This window comes from Myotis daubentonii, chromosome 18, assembly GCF_963259705.1.
Source record: "Myotis daubentonii chromosome 18, mMyoDau2.1, whole genome shotgun sequence".
Classification (NCBI taxonomy): domain Eukaryota; kingdom Metazoa; phylum Chordata; class Mammalia; order Chiroptera; family Vespertilionidae; genus Myotis; species Myotis daubentonii.
Genome location: NC_081857.1, coordinates 16,166,924 through 16,188,563, shown reverse-complemented (window position 1 = coordinate 16,188,563; position 21,640 = coordinate 16,166,924). Strand labels below are relative to the sequence as shown.

Genomic DNA, 21,640 nt, shown 5'->3' with positions numbered 1-21,640 from the left:
TGGAGGAGCTGAGCGGAAGGAAGGAGACTAAAACGTATTAATCCCATTTTAAGCAACAGGCACTGTGTTCAATGTGTTCAGATACAATGCCACATTTAATCCTCAGGGCAGCCTTGCAAGAGCATTGTTATGATTATTGTCACACAGGAAGAAACTGAGGCTCAGAGAAATTAAGATTTGAACCAGGGTCTCTTTAACTCTAAAATCCATGTGGCAGAAGTGCCAGTTCATCCTGAGTTCCAGAGATCTTAGGGCAGGTAGGTCTCTAGAAATCCTTGAGCCAAGACTTGTATAAAATTGAGGTCAAAACTGAGTCTGAATGAGTTGGACCAGTCCATTTAGCAGTGGGTTTATTTACTAGCAAAATACTCTGTCAAGCTATCCCATGATGGGGAAGTCAAAATTCTTTCCAACCAAGAAGACCTAGGGTCCGCATGAGAATGTTGCTATCTTGCTCTTCCAGGTCCAAAATTCACTCTTTGGAACCAGGTGCTGGACTTTTCCATCTGCAGTTTTGCTTAGTGTATTATGATCAGAGGAACAGGGCTGAGGAAGCTGTAGGCAGACAGAATTAGCGAGAATTCTTTCCCACAATAGTGCACTCCATTCTTCTAACATACCTCAAGCGCATGCCCAGGGCCAAAACAGATCTGGCAAGAGGAAGATTAACAATGATGACAAAAATAGTCCCTGACTTGATAAAGCAAGTATCAACTGAGTCAAGGGACAAGCACTGCCCATAGCCAACCTTGGAATCTGATAACTTCTTCATTAGGCCAGGATTGCACCATCTTAAGTATTTCACCTCATGCTAACTCTGAAGTTAGACCTTATACCACTGCCCTTGAACTTAGTCAATATTTGCAAACCGGGAGAAAAAAAAGAGAGAATACAGATCAGCAGGAGAGGTAATGTAAGATATTCTGAAATAAGTCTTTTGGTTTTTTGTAAGCTCATAATTCCCTATTTGTTGATCTTTCAAAATTGATTTTTGGAGAGTAGGTTACTCAGGCGGATGTTTATTGGATATTGTGTGCACCAAGGGGGGGGGTAATTTTCATTGAATAAAACGTGGCTTTGTCTTGGTCTGGGCTCCATAACTTCCTCTCAAGGTAAAGATGAGCTCATTTGGACCTATCCATCTCTAGATCAGTAAACACTCTGCGTGGGTCAAATTCCAGCCACAGACCCCGGGCACTTAGGGAGCCCATTGATTTTCCCTTTCCTGAGGCTTCGGGGTGAGAGGTCAGGGCAGGTGGGGGTGTGGGTGGCTTGCATTCCCTCTGCCTTCCAGCTCTGCCTCCATATACCCTCTGCCCACATCTCCAATTCCCAGAAGTGCGAGCATTCAATCTTACAAGCCCAGAACAGGTTTCAGCATCCTTGTTCACCAGAGCCTGCCTTGTTCCCCGGCCCCCCTCTGTTCCCCCATGTTGCCCTCTACCCAAACTTACAACGTAATTTTTGTGTCGTTCCTTTCTTTTCTGATCACTCTTCTTAAACTTGGGTCTTCCTAAGTAAGTTATTTTTGCTCTCTCCCCCACCCCTTCCTTTCCGGTGATAGGGACCTGCAAACCCATTATCACACTGACCCAAGCAAAACATAGCATGTGCCTTCTGTGTATTTGATGCCTCCCCCTTTCATCTATAACACACACCCGTACACACCACCTGGAGCGTGCTCCTTTTGAAGACGGGGTGTGTAACTCTCTTCTGTTTGTGTATCCTGCTCTCTTCCTCTACCAGGTGCTCAGCGAGGGTTGATTTGGGCTGTCCAATTGAGGAAAGGAGAGAGAAAGAAATAAGGCACCAGCGGTGGCATGCAGAATGTCAGTGCCCGCTTTGTGGGGGCAACCATGCTTCCCACTCCCCACGGATAACAATCCTTCTTCCTCCCTGACTCCCTCTCCCCCTGTCTTTCATTGAACACATTCTATACCAGGCAATCCACAAAGCACGTCTCATTACATTGGACGAACTATGACTCAACAAGATGAAAACCCCAACAACCATGGTTGGGGCTTGGCCACAGGTCTGTCCTGCCGTGCCTCCTACCTTCTTCTCAATCGCGACCTCCCGGTGAGCTGGGCACTGCAGACAGCCCACCCCAGAGCACAAACAAGCCTGGAGCATCGATTCAGGTCAGGACCTCGTTTCCTCTCTGCTGCTGAAGGGCACACTCTCCCTCTGTACTTTTTTCTCTTAATATGTGTCTGCCTCTTACAAACAAGAGTTGTGTTCCCTGGCTGCAAAAAGTCTAAACACTTCAGAAACATATAAAGTAAATGTAAAAATGACCCCTCTTCTCTGCTTATTTCCACTCCTCAAAAGTAATGTTTACTATGGTGGTGTGTGTTCTCCAAATTCTCTCTCTCTCTCTGTGTGTGTGTGTGTGTGTGTGTGTGTGTGTTTAATTTCAAAAGTTAAGTGCCAAAGAAATCAAGGCATAAAGCCCGATCCACAACAAAGAAGAGAGAGAGAGGTAACAGGTGAGGAGCCAGCCTCGCTCATCCTCACTGGCTGGCAGTATGCTTGGACTAGGGGACAAATGGCTAAGAGAGGAGAGACTTAATCAGACCCTGTCTCTACAAAGGGCCCTGCTCCTTATGTCCTGGGCTGAGTCTGGGATTTGGGGAGAGGTGACAGAACAGTGACGTATGTTCTGGGTCTAGAAGAAGGAATTTGTACCTGTGTTCCTCCTGGCACCTAGAACATAGTAGGAATGCAGGAACGCCTTGGGCCCACAGGCTGTCGCTGCAGAAGGGCACAGATCTTATGCCAGGAACAGAGGGCCTCAGGCTCTGAGTGGCTTGAGAAAAGAGTCAAACATTCATGGGCCCAGACCATGAATTATAATGGGAAAGAAACTGAGCCAGTGATGACCTGAGAATGCCTCAGTGGAAAGTGGTATGAACCCCAGAAACCCAAGGCAGTAATGGCTATATTAGTAAACAAAGCATGGCGCCCCGATGACAACTTGGAACCAGATGGCCCAGGACTCCTGCTCCAGGACCAGAGGGGAAAGCATTGTTACGGATGAGCCAGAGCCCAGGAGCCTTCTCGCAAACACTCAGGCACCTAGATGCCACCATAAGGAAAGGAGCAGAAAGGGATGGATGCTGGTCTGAAAGTGACTGAATTATTTTCTTCCATCAGACAAAGAAGGAACTTGAAGTAGAGATTAAATTGAGTTGTAGGGAGGGAAAAATCACATGTTTTAACCTAAGCAAATATGTGTCTTTGTGATTCTGTCTGCTTATAAGTGCAAATATTTCTAAAAGGTTGACTGCTAGATGTGGTCTGGTAGGGCAAATGCATGCACATTTTTTAAAAATTAAATCTTTATTGTTGAAACTATTACATATGTCCCCATTCTGCCCCCCACCCCCACCCCCGTTGACCCCTTCTAGCCTGCCCCTGTCCCCTGCCCCAGGCCTTCACCATCCTATTGCCTGTGTCCATGGGTTATGCATATATGCATTCAAGTTCTTTGGTGCTTCCCACCCACTCACCCACCCACTGCCGCCTTCCCTCTGAGATTCCACAGTCTGTTCCATGCTTCTTGCATGCACATTTTTAAACATGGATATTGCCAAGTTTCTTTTCAGTGTCCTGTTGCTCATAATTAAATTCTATAAGCTTCACCAAATTGCATGGGATTAGTGCTGCCCAAGTCAACACTTCTTTAGAGCCTGATACCTTATCCTGTCTTCTTAGGATATAAACAAATAGGTTTTTATGTTAAGTTAGTAGTCCAGAAAATGAAATTTTCATGATTCCTTTTATATAGAATAAAAAGCCTATCTTTAATTTGCATTTCTTTTCTGGATTTCTTTTCTTTTTTTAAAAAATTACTGAGGGAGATCTTTAAGCCCTACTACAAGAATCTGGCTTTTTCAAAGACTCCGTATTCCAAAAAGATGTATTAACGTGAGATCTGGCCTTTGAATTAGGCAACCTGGCAAACTAAAATGGCTGAAAGAGCAAAGGCTGCTTGGCTCCCGCAAAAGAAGGAATTAGGAGGCAGTAGCACAGAGTGGTTGAGTTAGCTGACAGTCCCAGTGAGAATATTTGCTTCCATTTTCATTAGGAGGCAGAAAACACAAATCAGCATATCAATAAAATTGTTCCTGTTTTTTACCCAGAAGTCTAGGTCTTCCTTTATCTTAGTTTGTTACAAGTTAATGAACCCTGCTTGCTGGTAATATAGTATTTTCTTAACTCTACTGATGAACTGGATTTGCTTATATTTTTACTTAGGAGTTTTGCATTGAATTAATAAATGTGGGCATCATAAAACAAGTTGAGTAATTTTATATAAATATGAACATTTATACAAAATAATATGATGTTATTCTACTATGACCTATTTGTTAATATTGGGTAGCACTCACCCATAAAACTATAAAGGCCAGGTGCCTTTGGGGAAGGAGAAGAGTTTTTTAAATTTATCTTGTGTTTTGTTTGGGCAATGTTTTTAATATTTCCTATGGCCTTGGTTACTTAATTGTTTTTACTTTTAAAAAAAAATTTGTTACCTTTTTTTTTTTTTTTGGCTTAGAAATGCACCCATTTTGCTGAGATTTCTCACATATCTAACCATAGTGTTGCTTTTACAAATTCTTGGATATCAAATGAAGATAAGATGCAAATAATACTCAATTGGCAATATGTAGCTTTTCATGAGTTTTAATAGAGTGCAGATACCTACACTCAGATGCCCAAACCACATTAGGGTGCATAATCTATTCTCCTCTGTGTCAGACTTCAAGACTTTCTTGCTCAACCCTACGTCAGTTGCTGAGCTGTGAACGGGAATTTAGGGAACACATGTCTCTGGTTACCAAAGATTTTCCAGTTACAAATAATTGGAAATAAAACCATTGACTTTGGAATTATTTCCCAACAGGTCAAGGGTAACAACAATGACAAGAAATCCATAGCTCCCATTTCCATAGCCCAGAGCTACTCACACCAAGGAATTTCCAATACCAGCAAAGCACAGAGCACTATTTGCACAAGCACTGGGGAAAACCCAGTGCTTTCTCCACCAGCAGATTTATTTGCAGAGACACAGGCATTTTTTCCAGGGTGGCTGCCAAACCATCTCCTGAGCTTGTCTAGCTAGCACCTGGGCCACTCAGCAGGGGGCTTTGCAAATAATACCCTCCCCTTTGCCAGGGTAGAGGCAGCCCTAGTGATTCTGTTTCAGTCTGTCATGGCACCTTAATCTTTCTAAGCTGCTCCACTCCTACTCTGGGGCCTGCCCAAGCGCGGCTGGCTGGAGGTGTGGCCACAGCAGCTATATGTCTGGGGCTGAGGGCTAGTGGCTGTGGGACAGAAGCTTTCATTGCCTGGAGCATTTCTGTGTTCTTCACATTTGACTGTCCTGAGAAGCTGTGATGGGTCTGGGTGTAATTCTTACATCACAACGTAAAAAAGCATGGCAAGATGGCAAAAACCACCAACTGAAGGGGAAGAAAAGGAACAAATAGTGATTCACCCCAAACCCATATGCCAGACTCTGTGCTGTTTCTAGGGTATAAAAATAATCTCTTTTGTTGAAGGTTTGATAGGACTCACATAAGCTATTTCTTATTTTAATTTTTACATTCATCCTTGAAGATCCCTTCCTCTACCCTATGAGTATTGTTTTGTTTAACAAAGAACTCCTTTCTTTAAATCAGCAGTTCTCAACCTGTGGGTCGCGACCCTTTGGGGGTTTAACGACCCTTTCACAGGGGTCGCCTAAGACCATCGGAAAACATATATACAATTACATATTGTTTTTGTGATTCATCACTATGCTTTAATTATGTTCAATTTGTAACAATGAAAATACATGCTGCATATCAGATATTTACATGACGATCCATAACAGTAGCAAAATTACAGTTTTGAAGTAGCAACGAAAATAATTTTATGGTTGGGGGTCACCACAACATGAGGAACTGTATTAAAAGGTGGCGGCATTAGGAAGGTTGAGAACCACTGCTTTAAATGAAGGTTTGGCAGAACTTACCCACATTCGTACTTAGAGATCTGTTCTATCATACTCCATGAGGTCTTTGTTGTTTAAGCAGAGAACTGCTCTTTGTAAATGAACAGTTTATTTCGTGCCAATCTAAAGATGAAGCTCCTTTGGTTAAAGAGGTCCCAGTCTGGTGGCCCCTGAGATGACACTGCATTACCCTAGAGATCTAAGAAATAAAAACCACTAAGTTATATTATCGCTAAAAGTTCTTCATTCTATGTCATTTTCCTCTGCAACCAGGAAAATAAACCAGTTTCCAATGGAGAAGAGTCCTCCTTCTGTGAGTTCCTAGGAGAGATTTGGGTGACATTTGGGAGGACTCTGTGACCAGGGACAGGAAACAAGTCCTAGAGAGGGAGAGGAAGAAAGTCTGGGAGACAGAAACAAGGTGTAGCCATGAGAGGTACCACTCCAAAGACCTGGCCTCGCGTTAGGCCGGGAGGCCTCCAGCCCCTCATCACTCACAGTCGGTGTCCTTGGACCCAATGTGAACACGTAGACTATATTCCTGGGCACCAGGTATCTTTTGATGTATATACCACTGGAAGAGAAACACCCCAGGACAGTGATGTCTTACTGTTGTCCTTACCTGACGGCTCATCCCTGTGAACAGAGGGCGGGCTGGGCTTCCTGGGAGCACTAAGTGCTTGTCAAGGGGCAGAGATGCTTCCTGAAGGGAGATGGACACCAGAGAGATAAGAATCCTACCAAGTCAACATGGGTATCAAAGAAATACTGCCTCTGATCAATCTATTCCTAAGATCTTTATGGGCTCACCCGGGGAAACCAAGGTAAGTCACTTAACCCTTGAGCATCAGGGGAATGGAAAGAATTATAAAAGGCTAAAGGACTCAGAATTATTGCAGCCGCCATGTTGACTTGGTAGGATTCTTATGTGAAAAAACAAAACAAAACAAAAACAAGTTTATTAAAAAGTTTGTGTTTCTCATAAGAAAGGCAAGAAGTTGCAGGACAGGGTGAGGAGAAAACTCTGAGGTTGACCACGTGTGACGTTGGGTCCTTATCTCTCTTGATTCTTTTCAATTTCGTTTAAAAAGTTAGCCTTCTGGTTTTTACCCGTGTCTCAAATCTCCATGCAGAGAGTTACGTTGTTGGTGAAGGCGGTGGAGCACCATTTCTTGCTTCAATAATTTTTCGTAATTTTGCTTAGGCATCATATCGACTACTTTCCAAAATTTCTAAACTCAGCTGTTTTCTTTTACATGTGCTTCCCTTGTATTTTATGCCCCTCAAAACTTAGGAGAGTTCACACATCCCAAAACCTGGTGATAACATGCAAATATTTGATGTTTTCCTTTGGTATTTATTCAGGGGCCTCTATCCATCACCTCAGTATGTATCAGTAAGTTAATTTTGAAAATGCAGTAATTTTAAATTGTCTTTAAGAAAAACTTGTAAATCATTTATGATGAAAAGTGAAGAGAAGAGTGAACAGAAGCAGCCCTTTCTTTACTATTGGCTTGTGAAGCTTACACTTTCAAGGATATCACATACCTGGCGGACAGGTGTGGGGAAAGGTGTGTGGCCAGGGTTTCAGGTCAGTGTTGAGAACGGTGCCCACGTTATTTTAGACCCAGGCCGTCAGATAATTTAGTCAATTATGTGAAGCTACATTTTTAATAAACCTCCTAAACAGGAAACCTGCTGTAACATCTTAGTGATTTAGTCACTACCTGGATGACCCAATCTGTTTTAGAGCAGATCAATATTAACTAAGTACAGAAGATGGAGTCTCCCTTTCAAGGGCAGGTGTATGTGTGGGGGGGGGGGCGGGGGGAGGGTAGAGGGAGATTCCTTTTTTCCTCCAATCAGGGAATAAACATGTTGGCATAGAAGGGACATAGGCATGCTCTTCTGAATAATTTACTTAGGAAGACTGGAATTTAAATTTGTGCCATTGATAGAAAAAGAGCTGAAAGTGGAAAAATACTGTTATAACTTAATAGTTTTGATAATGCATTGATTCTAAGCATCCTCGTGTATAACAGGGTCAAATGTAAAGTTTTCATCATGTAGGTGAAAGCAAAAGAAGAAATCTGAAAGATTGAGACCTAGTCTACAAAACTATGATAGACAGAAAGGGAGGTGCAGCTGTGAACAGTGTAGTAACAGTCAATCTAAGGCGCAGCGATTTCTGCTAATTCTTCACGTTTCCCATTTGCTGTGATTTTAAACCACAGCAAAAGAGATAAAGATTTTTTTAAAAATCCTCCCCTGAGAATATGTGTATTTTTTTCAACTGATTTTTAGAGAGAGAGAAAAGAGAGAAACATCAATGTGAGGGAGAAACATTGATAGGTGGCCTCCTGAATGCTCCCCGAATGGGCATCGAACTCACAGTGTATGCAAGTGCTGGATGATGCTTCAGCCAACTGAGCCACCTAGCCAGGGCAATAAAGGAAATTTTTAAAAAGCCATACAACTGATGCTCATGGTTTAAATCATGCTGCCAATGGTGTCCAAAGGAACACTTTAGAAAGGCTTTGATGTTTTACATTAGTACTTAGTTCTGAGTTCAGCCAGAGTAGAAACAAGCTCTCACTCCCCATATTTCAAGTAATGTATTTGCCATCTTGTGACATTTAAGAACATCTTTCCTTATCCTTCGAATCATTAGACATTAGCAATTGAACTGATTTTAGCTCACATTGTTTGGAGTCAAAGCTGTTGCTGTTTTTAAATTTTGAGGGACAGTTAAGTCTGTGAGAAGAGGTCTCAGAGACACATCTAGCCAGTTGCTACAAGGGTACAGGAAAGGTCATTCCTAGGAGCTGCGAGCACGATGTTAGGCTTGTATAATGAAGAACTGCAATGAAAGGGAACGTCCACAATAGATCTTACAGTCACAGCTAGCCTCTTGTCCTACAATTCGACACAGGTCCAAAAAGTAAAATCACATGTTTTAACAAAATCAGACGGCACTGAGCTTGCAATGTATATTTTATTTTGCACAAGCTTGCATATATACTGCACATACATTCAGTTTAAGAGAAGATGGAAGGCACACAAGGCAATTGGACTACTGTATCCTTTAAGTGGTACAAAGAAAAGGTAAAAGTTTGGAGAGTATACAAAAGCTTAAAACACACAAAGTAAAACCCCCCTCCCCCCAACAACTGTTTATCTCCTGTTTTAAAATTTAGTAGCTGCCAAACTAAATTTTTTTTACTTTTACTTTAAAATCAATTGTCTACTGCACCTTTTTATTTTCTTTTTAATATGGACAGGGAGTCTCATTTTTTTTAAAATCATATCAATATTACAGTACATCCTTGGTAATACAAAAAATTGTACACCTTCATCAAATAAATTAGGATAAATTAAACCAATAAATTATGCAAAGTCTTCAGAACAATAGACAACAACAAAAATCCACAATTGAAATGGCCTCTAGCTAAAAAAAAAAATAATTGACTTTATCAATTCAGTTATTGTACTATATTCAAATCAAAGGATCTTTATTACAAAAAAAAAGAGCTTAATAATGCTATTTACAACATATTGCTAAATAATATAAAGGCAGTGTTTTGTCACGGTTTATACTATATACATATGAGAAATGGCTGGGACAGTTTCGGGAAAGCCACAACCTTTGATTCTTCCAGGTAGTGCTGAGACCAACCCCAAACACATTTGTTTCTCTAATTCTCATTTTGAAGTGGTAATATACAATTTTAAAATAATTCCCCCCCCCACCCCCGATGTGGAGGATCACAATATTTTAAAAATACAGAATGGATACCTTTTCACAAAAGAAGGCCAGCCTGTTTCCCTTTTCTGCTCATGTTTGTGCATTTGGGGGAGGGTGTCAGATTTGCAAGAGGGCTCAGCGGAAAAGACTCGAAGCTCAAATGCTTCCAGATTCTGTTATATTCTGAGGAGGATCATTATAAGAAGATGCAAAGGTTGAATACCAGTTTTGATCCCAGCTCTGACGATGAGCATTTCAGCTTTCGTTTCAGGGATGGTTTACAACCAACAGGTCTACAGAAAACAAAGCCGCATTTCCTTCAACATAACATTTAAGTGCAATACAGTAACCGCTTACTCATATCAACCAGTTACATTCTCTTAAGGGGAGCTTTTGGAAAACAGTGCTTCTTGTAATTTGCAAACACAGAGTTTGTACCAGAAGGGAAACCTTGCACTATTCACACCAATGAATATTCTATAATATACATGGCAAAGGATTTGCTCTGTCCTCACATGTACACTGCTTCTTTCAGGGGAGTCTATAAACCGCTTTTTCTTTGATGAATTTGATAGTTCCTGGGGGTCATTTTCTTTTTCAAGCCCCCAAATGTTCAGCTTTACGACTTCATATTAGACTGCATGTGTGTGTATGTGTGTGTGTGTGTAGGGGGAGGGGTTACTTACTATATGTCTTCATGTACATAGAAAATAAATTTCATAAATTTACAGAAATGGCATCACCCTTGCCCTTGACATCTGATGAAAGAGACTGTTATCTTTTAAAAGTAGAGAGCAGGATTTTCAAGAATGCTTTCAACTGTCTATACAGTCGCTGTAGTGTTCATAATAAATTCAACAGATGTTGTGAGAATGTAGTTATTTATTAAAATCTCATGTCTTACGTAACAACAGCCATGAGGTTAAGTATTTACATTGCTTTATAAAAGTTCCCCTCTTGCTTTAGTGTTTTTGTTTTGCTTATTTTTTGTTTTGTTTTTAAAATTCTGAAAAATGATAGCCACCCACATCCCTAGCACAGCAACAGAGATTCTCAAACATAAAACACTTTAATTAAATAATACTCGGAGGCACAAAGCAAACTTCAGGAAAATGTGGGTGAGCGTTTCCTTAAATAATTACTACATTCTACCAGCTTCCACATTGCTTTACCACTTAATGAGAAACATCCTCATCAAACAGCCGGAGATACAGTAAGAATTAAATGTTTCGTTGATGCAAATAGAACGTTCTTTTCACAAACATAACAAATGTCTAAAATAGGTCCTTAAATCTAGATAGGAAAAGGTAAGCTTTCCACTTCACACGCATATATATATATATGTATATTTTACATGTGTGTATATGTGTGCATGTATGTGTTCTTATGTTCACACATCTGCACACACATATATAGCACATGGTATGAAATATTGCTTCTATACTACTTTTCATTAGGCTAAGAAAACACAAGATTTGCACCACAGTTACAAAAAATTGGCTTCTACAAGAATTTTCAAAACTCGAATGCTGCTCAAACAATTGAGGAAAAAATAATTTGCGGTATCAAACTGTTCTAAAAATTCTCTTCTTCAAAAACGTATTCTCCCGCTTTATTTTAAAAAGACACAAAATATGCATAGCTATCAACGTTATGTCAAACAGCCAGAAAAAAAAATCTAGTGTTTATTGCAGCTGTAGTAATTGGAAATAAAAGAAGATGAAATCGAAAGCCACGGAAGGCACAAGAACAATTGTACTTGTGGGGAAAAACTGGTATTTTGAAGGATTTTTAGAAATCCCCCCGCTGGTGCATTTTAGGTCTAGGCACAGACTGTAACCTCAAGTGTAAATGCAAAAATAGTTTAGCAGAAAACAAGTGCGAGTGTGGTATTTCAACCTGGACTTTAGACTTTTGTTTCCTATGCAAACTGCCCCTCATCCTTCGCCCTCCCACCATAGAAAGTTAACTTTCTCCCTAGTAACCAATTTTCACTTATTGAGAGTTGAGCTAGAGTTGAAAGATAGTGGTTTGAAAAATCAAAACTATTAAATAGGAGTTTTGACAGACAGGTTTTTGCCATTTTCCAATGCACTTGGAGGCACAAGATTCTATGGTTGTAAAAGGGGGAAAAATCACCTAAAAGCGTAGTGATCCAATTCTATTTTCAAAACAATGAAGTGAGTTTATCCTCATGCTGCAATTTCTACTCCGAAATAATTTCTATGCCTCAGTGAACACTGAGAGGATATCGTTGATAAGCGCATTGACATTTGGTTGTGAACATAACACTTTTGCTTAATTTGGCTATTTAAATTAGAGAGGCAGGAGAGACTATTACTAAAAACCCAACTCTGGAATCAATACTGAACTTGCCCCAACTCCAGAAGATCCTAGCAATCTGACCACATAGGTGAATATCCTAGGGTTTTGCCTTTTACCTTGCAAATGGCAATGCCTTATTGATATGAATTCCATGGAACAGCCAAGACCCAGTGGTATCTGACCTGAACAGTGCAAGTCACACTCTTTCACATGAAATGAGGCAAAAGAGCGTGACCGAGGGTTGACAATGCTTCCCTACTTTGTGCTGATTGGATTTGTTGTTGTTGGTTTTCGGTTTGCATTTTATTCCAAGGTAATGATTACCTGAACATAGTTTTTTTCTCCTCCAGAGCAAGCTGGGACAAGAACACATGGGAACCGATGGCTCTGTGTGCCTTGTGGAGGGGAGAGCGAGCTGGGTGGTGTGCTTAGCTGTGGGTGGTGCTCCAGCCCATGTCACTTCATGCTGTCCACCCGGTGAGAGTGGCTTAGTCCCCTCAGTGGTGCAGGCCATCACAGGACTGGGTTGTTTAATTTAAAGTCAGCAGGTTTTAAGGCTCTGTGCTGACAGTAACTGCCTTCATACATTCCTATCCATCAGCAGAATTTATAAACGACGCTAAATTACAGCGTTTGGGTCAGCTAGTTAGTCACGTGAGTCAACCTGCATTCTCCAAAGTAAAATGTATTTTTATTAAAATGGAGGATAAATTGGTATTTATGTTCCGTATGATCTAAATATCAGGCTTGTTACTGTGTCATTTTTGGAGGTGTGTATCAAATGACTTAAAGGGAGGGAAGGTTCTGAAAACAGAACAGAACAAAACAAAAAACCAACTACTGAATGAACAAGGAATTCTTACTGCATCTGCACACAAAACCCATCCAACAAAACAAGTGTGAATGCCACACAAATTCTTAAGAGCAAGTATGGGACATTGCACGCCTTTTTAAAACTGAAAAAAGGAGAAAAAGAAAAAAAAAAAGAACCATTGAAGAAAGCATAAAATAGCAGCCAGCTTTCTTATGTGTGCTGAAATTGTGTCTTTTGGGTCAACCCCCAAACTTTGCTATGCTACCCACTCTTCTCACATTTTGGTCAATATTAGCTTCTTAATTAGAAGAGACTTTATCCATTGCTCTGAAATGCTATACCTAAAATGAAGACACACTTAATTACACTGTCACCACTGTGCCTATCCATCAGGGTAGTGTGGAATTGTACCTGAAAACGGATAATTCTCATCTGGGCTCCTCTCAGGAGATGAAGAGCAACTCATCTAACGGCTGTCAACAAACTTCTCGTGTAGGCAGAAATTTTATGGTCACATTGGGACATCCTTTATTCCTTACTATAGAAAACTATTCAGAAAATAGTATTTTGGGGGGAATGGGGGAGTGTTAAATATTATACAGAGATAATCATTCTCTTAAGCATATGAACAAAGTTGAGCAAAGAATACGTGTGAAACTTATGTGCCTTTTAATATCTGAAGCAAGATAAATAGAAAATAATAAGTTCCAGGGCTTTTTCTCTATGAAGAAGGATAGAGACTCACTTAACTATGAAGAAGAACCTATGGTAAAATTTAGAGAGGACCGTGGGTGAATTTCCAGTCTCATCTTAAAAGAGTCAGTTTGGTGCAAAGCTGTTCTGTCTCCTTAAGAAATGGGTACTAGTTTGGGGTGTTTGCCATGTCTCTTAGGAAAGACTTGACAGTAGTGATTATTTTTCTTTTCTAAGTTTGGCCTTTTTGCAATACTTTTGAGAAGTCAGCTGCTCATCTCTTATTGGCTTTTTTTTAAAAAAACAACAACACAAAACATGTCATCAAAAGCTACTGAGTTCAAACCAAACAATAGAATGAAGTTCATGAAGTGGTTTCATTGAGTTTTCTGACCTTCTTAGCAGAAAAAACTAGACACACACACTGTAGCATTGCTGTGTCATGAGTTTCCCTCCACCGACCGCCATTCACAATACAGCCTCAGCCAAGCAGAAGCACCGCTCACCAGTGCCCTTCCATGTTCATGTAGACTTTCCACATGTCAACACTCCTCTTTTCCCTGAAAATTAACCCTATTTTAAGTCTCCCAATGTTAAGGGCCTTGGGCAAAAGTAAACGGAAGGCAGAAGGAAAATAGCCATCCCCTTGCAAGTGGAAAACTAAAGAAAATGAGAGGAAGATGATGAGGAGGAATTACCAGCTGATTTCATAACCTATCCATGCCTCCCAGACACATACATATGAAATCAAAACCTAGACACTTATAACTTGGACATCCAAAGGGGACTGCTACTATTCATACATTCGGAAAGAGTTGTTGAAATTTCTACTCATGAAGCAGCTCTTGTAGGCAGTTCGGGGATTTGAAAATCTCAGGGACTTCGCTGTCCAGCTTGCAGATGACCTTGTATATGGCCTTCTTCCAGGAAGGATCAACATCTTTGCCTGCAATAATGGCATTGAAAAACTCCCGTAATGTGATCTGCGCAACTTCCAGGAATCTCTCTGGAACCTGCTGATACAAGGAGACAATGGCGTTAATAAAGTTTTCAGTTTCAAGTCTCCAGTTCTTCAAAGGAAACGGAGCTAAGTTCTTTCTTTCAGAAGGGGGCTTACATGGCACCTGCATTTTCTAAAAATGGCCGGCCTCTCTTCTCTTATGCAAAGACGTTATATATAGAAGCATTGTAATGGGGGGGGGGAGGGGAGGGTGACAGCTTTGTAGAGGTTTAGGAAGAGACTTGTGCCAAGGATGCATGCCGACCTGTTGAAAAGCTAGGATTCCATTGCGAATGTTAGGGCAGGGCAAGGGGACACGCGGTTGGAATTCCTCACTTCATTAAGTAGGTGTGTTCCAGAAGCAAGTCTCCGACCCATCTGTCAGAATGTGAATCGGGTTTCCTTTTGATTTCCGTTATGAAAACAAGATATGTTCTCATAAGTAGAATAATAAATAATTGGCCTTTGATAGGAAATGAACCCAAGCGCTAGCCGGTTTGACTCAGTGGATAGAGCATCAGCCTGAAGACTAAAGGGTCCCAGGTTCAATTCTGGCCAAGGGCACATGCCTGGGTTATGGGCTTGATCCCCAGTGGGGGACATGCAGGAGGCAGCCAATCAATGATTCTCTCTCATCATTGATGTTTCTATCTCTCTCTCCCTCTCCCTTCCTCTCTGAAATCAATATATATATATTCTCCAAGAAAACCAAAATCTCTGTGTCAGAGGATTGGCTCAAATGCTAACTTGTCTATTAAAATGCTAACTTGTACTATCAAGTAATATACATACAAAAAGGAGTAAGATGATAACATTAACGCTGAGTCCCAACATATAAAGTTTGTAATGAATCCTAAAAATTACACATCAGAAAATACTTTACTTTGAGATTAGAATTGCTCCATAAGAGACTAGTTTATGCAGGTGATAAAAATAATAAAAACTAACATTTTTGGAGTGCTTATTATGTGTCAGGCACCGTGTTATGAACTGAATGCGAATTATGTCAGTCAGTTCCCCAACATCTTTATGTGCTGTTATTATACCCATTTTATGGTGAGAAAACTGAGGCTCACCGAGATCCAGAGAATTGTTCCAAGTCATTATACTCCAAGGCAAACATTCTCCAAATATTCTTTGTAGAATCCCCAATTTTTAATCCTTTCTTTCACAGCTATTAGTATATAGTGTGTGTGTGTGTGTGTGTGTGTGTGTGTGTGTGTGTGTGAGTGTCGAGTGTGAGCTTAACTGCTTTTTTTTTTTTAATAGTCTGACCTCTTGTCTAGGGAAAGGAGTAGCTATTGATGCACATAGTATTCTAAAGCAAGGCCTATCTCTCCCTACACCAAGATAATGGATTCACAGAATCTTCCCAGGAACTCATAATTTTCCGAGTATACACTGACACTCAGTAGATCTCTGTTAGTGGGGTCCTTCTGCATTCCTAATGTTTTATTTTTACAGTAAGAGCAACCATATGCGGAAGTCCATGCCCTGTGGTTGTACATGTAGAGAGATCTGCCTACACATGTAAGAGGAAAAAGATTTTCATCTCAGTTCAGACATGCCACTTAACAAACGAAAGGGACGTAATACCCTGTTGAACATATTTGATTCTTTTCCCTCCATCTTTCCCAATTTGGGCAATGGACATTTCTGTAATTGATAGGAACTGTTCAAGAAAACTAGTAGGATAACCATTTTTAAACATTTAAAATCAGACAAAGAAGTTCAGTGCTTCCAATGGTAAGTCACTTGTCCTTTGAAAGAAACCTAATACTTCCCCAGGGGGTGGAAATAGGCTCCCAGCTAGGGCTGATCTAGAAAAAGTGAGAATTTTTCCCAAAGACACACACTGGCCAATTTCTCAGCACAGTTCCCAACACTTCCTGGAAAACCATCAAGACACAACCTTGTCCCCCATCAATGTGCAAACCCCATCTACCCCAATGACCATTCCCTGCTGCGAAGTCATCTGGATTTTCTACAGAACTTTGGTGATTTTCCCTCAGATCTCCTGCATATACTAGTACATGAGTATTTGTGGGACGGGAGGGGCCAGGAGGAGAGATTAGCACTCCCACTCACCTTATACTAAGTAAAAAGTCATTAAGCAGTTTTGCTGAGTACTCTCCCTTCTTCCCCCAACGATAATCCTTCCCATTTGATCAGATGGGCATTACTGAGAGAGGGAATCTGGCTGGAGAACAGTTAGGCAGCGCAGCTACCCACTCTAACTACTTGGTTTGGGAGCTGTTAGCCAAATGCTGCAGAAACATAATCATAGGCATTTATTAAAATAAACATTTCAAGAAGTGTGGTTTTACTGGCCCTTGGCAACAGAGCCATGACGAAGATCTATGTTCCTTGAACACACAGGGTTGCACATGCATGGATTGGAGAGCGCTGTGATTACAGAAGGTATGGCAGCTGCTCCAGGGCAGGACAGAGAAGGCTGGAAGCCCCGCCCACTCCCAGGACTCCACAGGAGGTCAGGGAGCCAAGGGCCAAGGGGGCAGGGGCACTGTTTAAGAGGAAGGAGAGATATCTACAATAGCCTCAGCACTGGAGGAGGAAGGAAGGAGTAGTTCTAGGGTTTGCCTAAGAACACATAAAAGTAACTTCTTTGGTGTGGGGGGAGGGGGGGCTCCACCTTACTGTTCTTCTCATTTGCCATGCTTGTTGATGGTTTTCAAGGCTTTTATCCTGTGGTAAACATTCTTTTTCTTTTTTTTTGGTAGTATTCTTGGGCTGTCCTTTAACACCTTTTGTATCTATCTTGATGTTACTTAACTTCTTACCTACTTATAACTAGTTGTAATGAATTTATCATAAGGTGTCTTTAGAAAAAAGAGCCATGGTTTCTATTCTGCACATTCCCCCACAATGCTTAGCAGTGCTCTTTTGAAAAGTCTTTGATAAATAGTTCATAATGAGATCTTGCCTATTGCTTTAGCATCACACTTATCTTCTCGCTCAATACTTAAGGAATTTGTAAAATAAGATGGAATTTAAAGAGTTGGAATAGATCTCAGAAATCATAATTTCACAGATGAAGAAACTATGAGCTGAAGAAATTATGCAATTAAGTTGTGCAGGTGTCTTTCCATTAAACCATGTTGATTCCTTTTTAATGCATTTTTGTTATTACTACTTATTTGAGGCATCAAAACCTTGACAAACTGTGGCTCTATGATTGAGAAAAACCACGTAAGAGTTAGTAACTTAAAATAAATGGGAATGGTACCAAAGATCCCAGGAGGGGTCTTCGGTTTTGGGTTTATGTTTGGGAAGGGATGAAATGCTTTGCTAATTTAGTGTTTGCTTTGAGACAATACTCATACAACGAACTGGGCGAGATAAAATAAAGTTATAATGAGATCTGTTAATACTAGAGCAATTAATCTTTTTGTGTGTGTGTGTGGCTCCAGAGAGGTAAACTGATGGGTAACAACTGATCTTCCAAAAGAGTGGGAAGGAATTCCACCTACAGGTAGAAATATCACCCATGAATAAAAGAGACCCTTACCTCTCCAATAGAAAATTCTCCCAACTCCATTTAACAGAGTAATTCGGGGGGTTACTTTCTGATTTTGGGGGGGTACCTAATCTCCATATTTTTCTGTACCTCTTCACACCTAATGGATTTCCAATCACTAATAAACATCTGCAGAAAATCCCTTAGTGACAAGTAATCCCTTATCTCGGTTTCTTTTAATAGAACCCAACAATGTGCAGAATGAACCCTAGAGTATCTCCTCAGCATCAGGTGGCAACAGTCAATCAAGCCCCAGGAATGCAAGACAATGCAGGCTGCTGGGAGGGGGGAGGGAAGGCCATGCCTTTGGACATGCCACAGGGGAAAAACAAAAGGCTTCCAAAGTCTCTGGCTGGGACTCGGAGGCTATTGTGGGAGCTGCTGAGATGAGTGTTCTTCAGGAGAGGAGAGTGGAAACTTTGCTCTGATAAAAGGCATCCCAATATAGGAGCCTCACCCCACATGGTCTTGCCTCTCCTTGCCTTGATCTTCGGAGGAGAATACTATCGCCATGAGGTACTTGAAGGCACTCAAAAATGTGAAGGGGCTGGCTAGCAGCATCTACCGATTTCGTCACAATTGTTTGTGCTTGAGTCTCCTCACAGCAAAAGAGGGCCCTGTGGTCTTTGATGAAATGGGGAAAATGGGAAGATGTTTTTAAGTCTTCTCAGTCAGTGGCAGAGTTATGTGCATGAGCACACATGGGCGCGCACACACACACATGTGCACATGCACACACGGTGTGTTGGGTGGGTGGTTATTTTGCACCTCTTCTTTTTATTTTATTTTTATTTTTTTATCAGAATGAGTGGCAAAGATACATTTCCCCCCTGTCTTCCTCCTCCTCTTCCCAGTTGCTTTACCTTCAAGGATGATTTGTTTTATTAAACTGACTGTCCCCAGCCTCTGCAGTACATAATAAAAGCCTGACATAGCAGGCTGCCTGCCTTCTGTGTCCTGCAGACACTCATCATAAGTGTCAGGACATACCAAGGTTAGCGGTCACTGAAAGTGTGCTCGCTGGCCCAAACCTTGCCAGACGCTCTTGGCAGCTGAATGAATGTCACAGAGAATAGAAGGGGAATTAGAAAGGTTAAAAAGAAGACAGCCTCTCCTATTTTCTGGACAGAGAAGCTGATTTTTCACACCTTTGAAACGTCCACAAGCTCATCCATCGGCCCCTTGCAGGGGACCTAACCCTTGTCCCTTGCACAACTCCCCGTAGACACCTCTCCCTCCTCAGTCCCCTTAAACAAAAATGGTCCACTGGCCCAATTTCATCAGTGAAATGATCTTTGCTAGAAATGGACAGAAAAACCAGGCATATACCTCTCTCCCTAACCCCTCCCCAATGACCAACGACTCCAAGAGCTTGTCTAGCTTATCAATACATTGCAATCTAATCAAAGGAGATCATCTTTTCAGTTCATCTTTTAAACTATTGTTTTGCTTTCAAAGTTACCTGAATGGGGAAATGGAAAAGGAAACCTGTGTACGGGCTGGAGCAGCTGCTAACTGATGGGGAAGTAAAATGCTGGCTAGTATCGGGGTGAATTAGTTTGTGTGTGGATTTTCTTTCTTCCTCCTCCTCCATTTTTTTTTTAATACTATAAAAGGGCAATAAAATGCTGACTGTCAGAAGACAATGTCAAGGAGAAAAGGGTACTGGTATTTTGGATACTCTTCACTGCTCGCCTTGGAGAGAGAGTTATTCTTGTCACAAACCCTTTTGTCTGCATCTGCTGACTGCTTGCCTGTAGCCAGCAGCATACTTTAACTGTTTTGTCACCTCCTAACATCACATGCATCAGCTGTTGGGCTTTTGTTATGGGTATTGTAGAACTAATCCGCTGTGGCTGTTCTACTGTGCAGTAAATAAAACAGAAACGGGCTTCTCAGACAATTCTGCATGAATATTTCAGATGGCTTTACAACTCCGATTCACAAAATCAAATAAATAAATAACTCCCGCCACCCCCCTCCCAGCCTCGACCCCCACACAGAAACAAAACCCCTCCAACCAGGCCCAGATGCCTCCAAGTCCCCGGCATTGAAGGCCCTGACTGGAGCCTTCAAGCAATTGTTTCAGTGAAGTTGAAAGAACAACGCTCTGGAAACTTCCACACCCCGCCATTCATCTTGATCCTGAGAGTTAGACACAGCTAATTCTGAAAACGGGGTACACGGCTGTGAAAATCTGGGGAGCGCCTTTTCCCCTGGGGCTTTCGGGGGGGGGGGCGGGGAGTCTAATGCCACCAGAAATCTATAGTTGGAGTTCCTCATCAGGCTGCCTTTATTGTTTCCATGTGCATTTTCTTCCCTCCCGCTCATCTGCCAGGAGTCAGAGGAAGATGCTCATGTGCCCAGTTCATCCCGAGAGCCTTTCTAGCTGTCTGACCCGTGCAGGAGCACAGAAGGAGAAGGAGACCCCAGGGCTGGGTTTTTCAAAGGAAAACACACCAGGAACCCTCGGACAGCGTCAATAATGGAGTGACCACACCCAAGGAGGCATTTTGCTCGGTGACTTCTGAGCGTCCTTGGAGAAGTTAAAAGAGAACAGGCATGTGCCCGGGGATGCGTGCGCACACCCACGCGAAGATCCTTCCAGGGGAGAGAAAGCTGAAGTGCTTCCCCGAGCATTCATTCACCCTGGTGCGCACATGATTCCGCTAAGCAAACGCTCCCATCCCTGCTGTTTGTTAAGTAAATATTGATCAAGGAGAGACACATCTCCTGCCGGGGGTGGGGGTGGGGGTGGGGGTAAGTTGGGGACCTTGCTGCAGACAGAGTGTACATGGACAAACTCAGATGGGTTGAGTAAGTCCTCACAGAGATGATCAGGTGAAAAGGAAGGAGCAGACTCCTTATGGTCGCTCCTCTCCACTGTCTTGCTCTCCGTGAATTCTCCTGCCAGAGGCAGAGAGAACGCATGGAGCTATGACATATGGGTACAGGATGCTGCTCCTAAGGGTCTCCCTCCGCAGCCCAGCATGCATTTACCCTGAGTGTACAGCCGGGGACCCACTGGCCCCTCAGAAGGGGGGGGGGTGGATGCAGGATGCTATCAGAGACGAATCCGGGTGATTGTGTCCCAAGGCCCCCTCATTACGGGGAAAGCTCAGGTGGGAAAGCAGGCATGACTATGCCTTGGGAAGCAGAAAGCACCATCCGAACCGAAGGCGGTGTGGTTTGCATCTTTAAAGAAGAGCCCGATTCCTGGGAGGCGTTCCACTGTGATGAATGCATGTGCGCAGAGCGGCGTTTTGAGAGGTGCTCTGAGGAGGTTCGCTTGGCTGATTTTATTGGCCCAGCCAACAAGTTGAGAAAAGTTGCTTTGTGTTCCCAGACTTTTATTTCGGTCATCTCACGACTGTGACTTGAAGCCCTGTCAAGAGCTGAATGGGCCTGGTGCTTCCCGGGGAAGGCCAGCTCTAAAATCATCTCTGGAGATTAGGTTTTGTGTCTAAAACATGGAGCACCACGGGCAAAGAGCGAGGTGTTATATTTAGGGCGCCCATCAAATG

General features: G+C 42.0%; 1 protein-coding gene across 4 annotated transcripts in view; it reads right to left on the bottom strand.

Moving 5' to 3' along the window:
* Positions 1 to 8,977: 8,977 nt before the first annotated feature.
* PROX1 (prospero homeobox 1) overlaps positions 8,978 to 21,640 on the bottom strand; it is a 52,940-nt gene continuing 40,277 nt past the window's right edge. For 3 of the 4 annotated variants that reach the window (XM_059674849.1, XM_059674851.1, XM_059674850.1), the window contains one exon: positions 8,978 to 14,594. In XM_059674849.1, coding sequence (XP_059530832.1) covers positions 14,406 to 14,594 — 189 coding nt within the window. In that variant the 3' untranslated portion in view covers positions 8,978 to 14,405. The remainder of the gene's footprint in view (positions 14,595 to 21,640) is intronic. The other variant, XM_059674852.1, reaches the window with a different exon arrangement.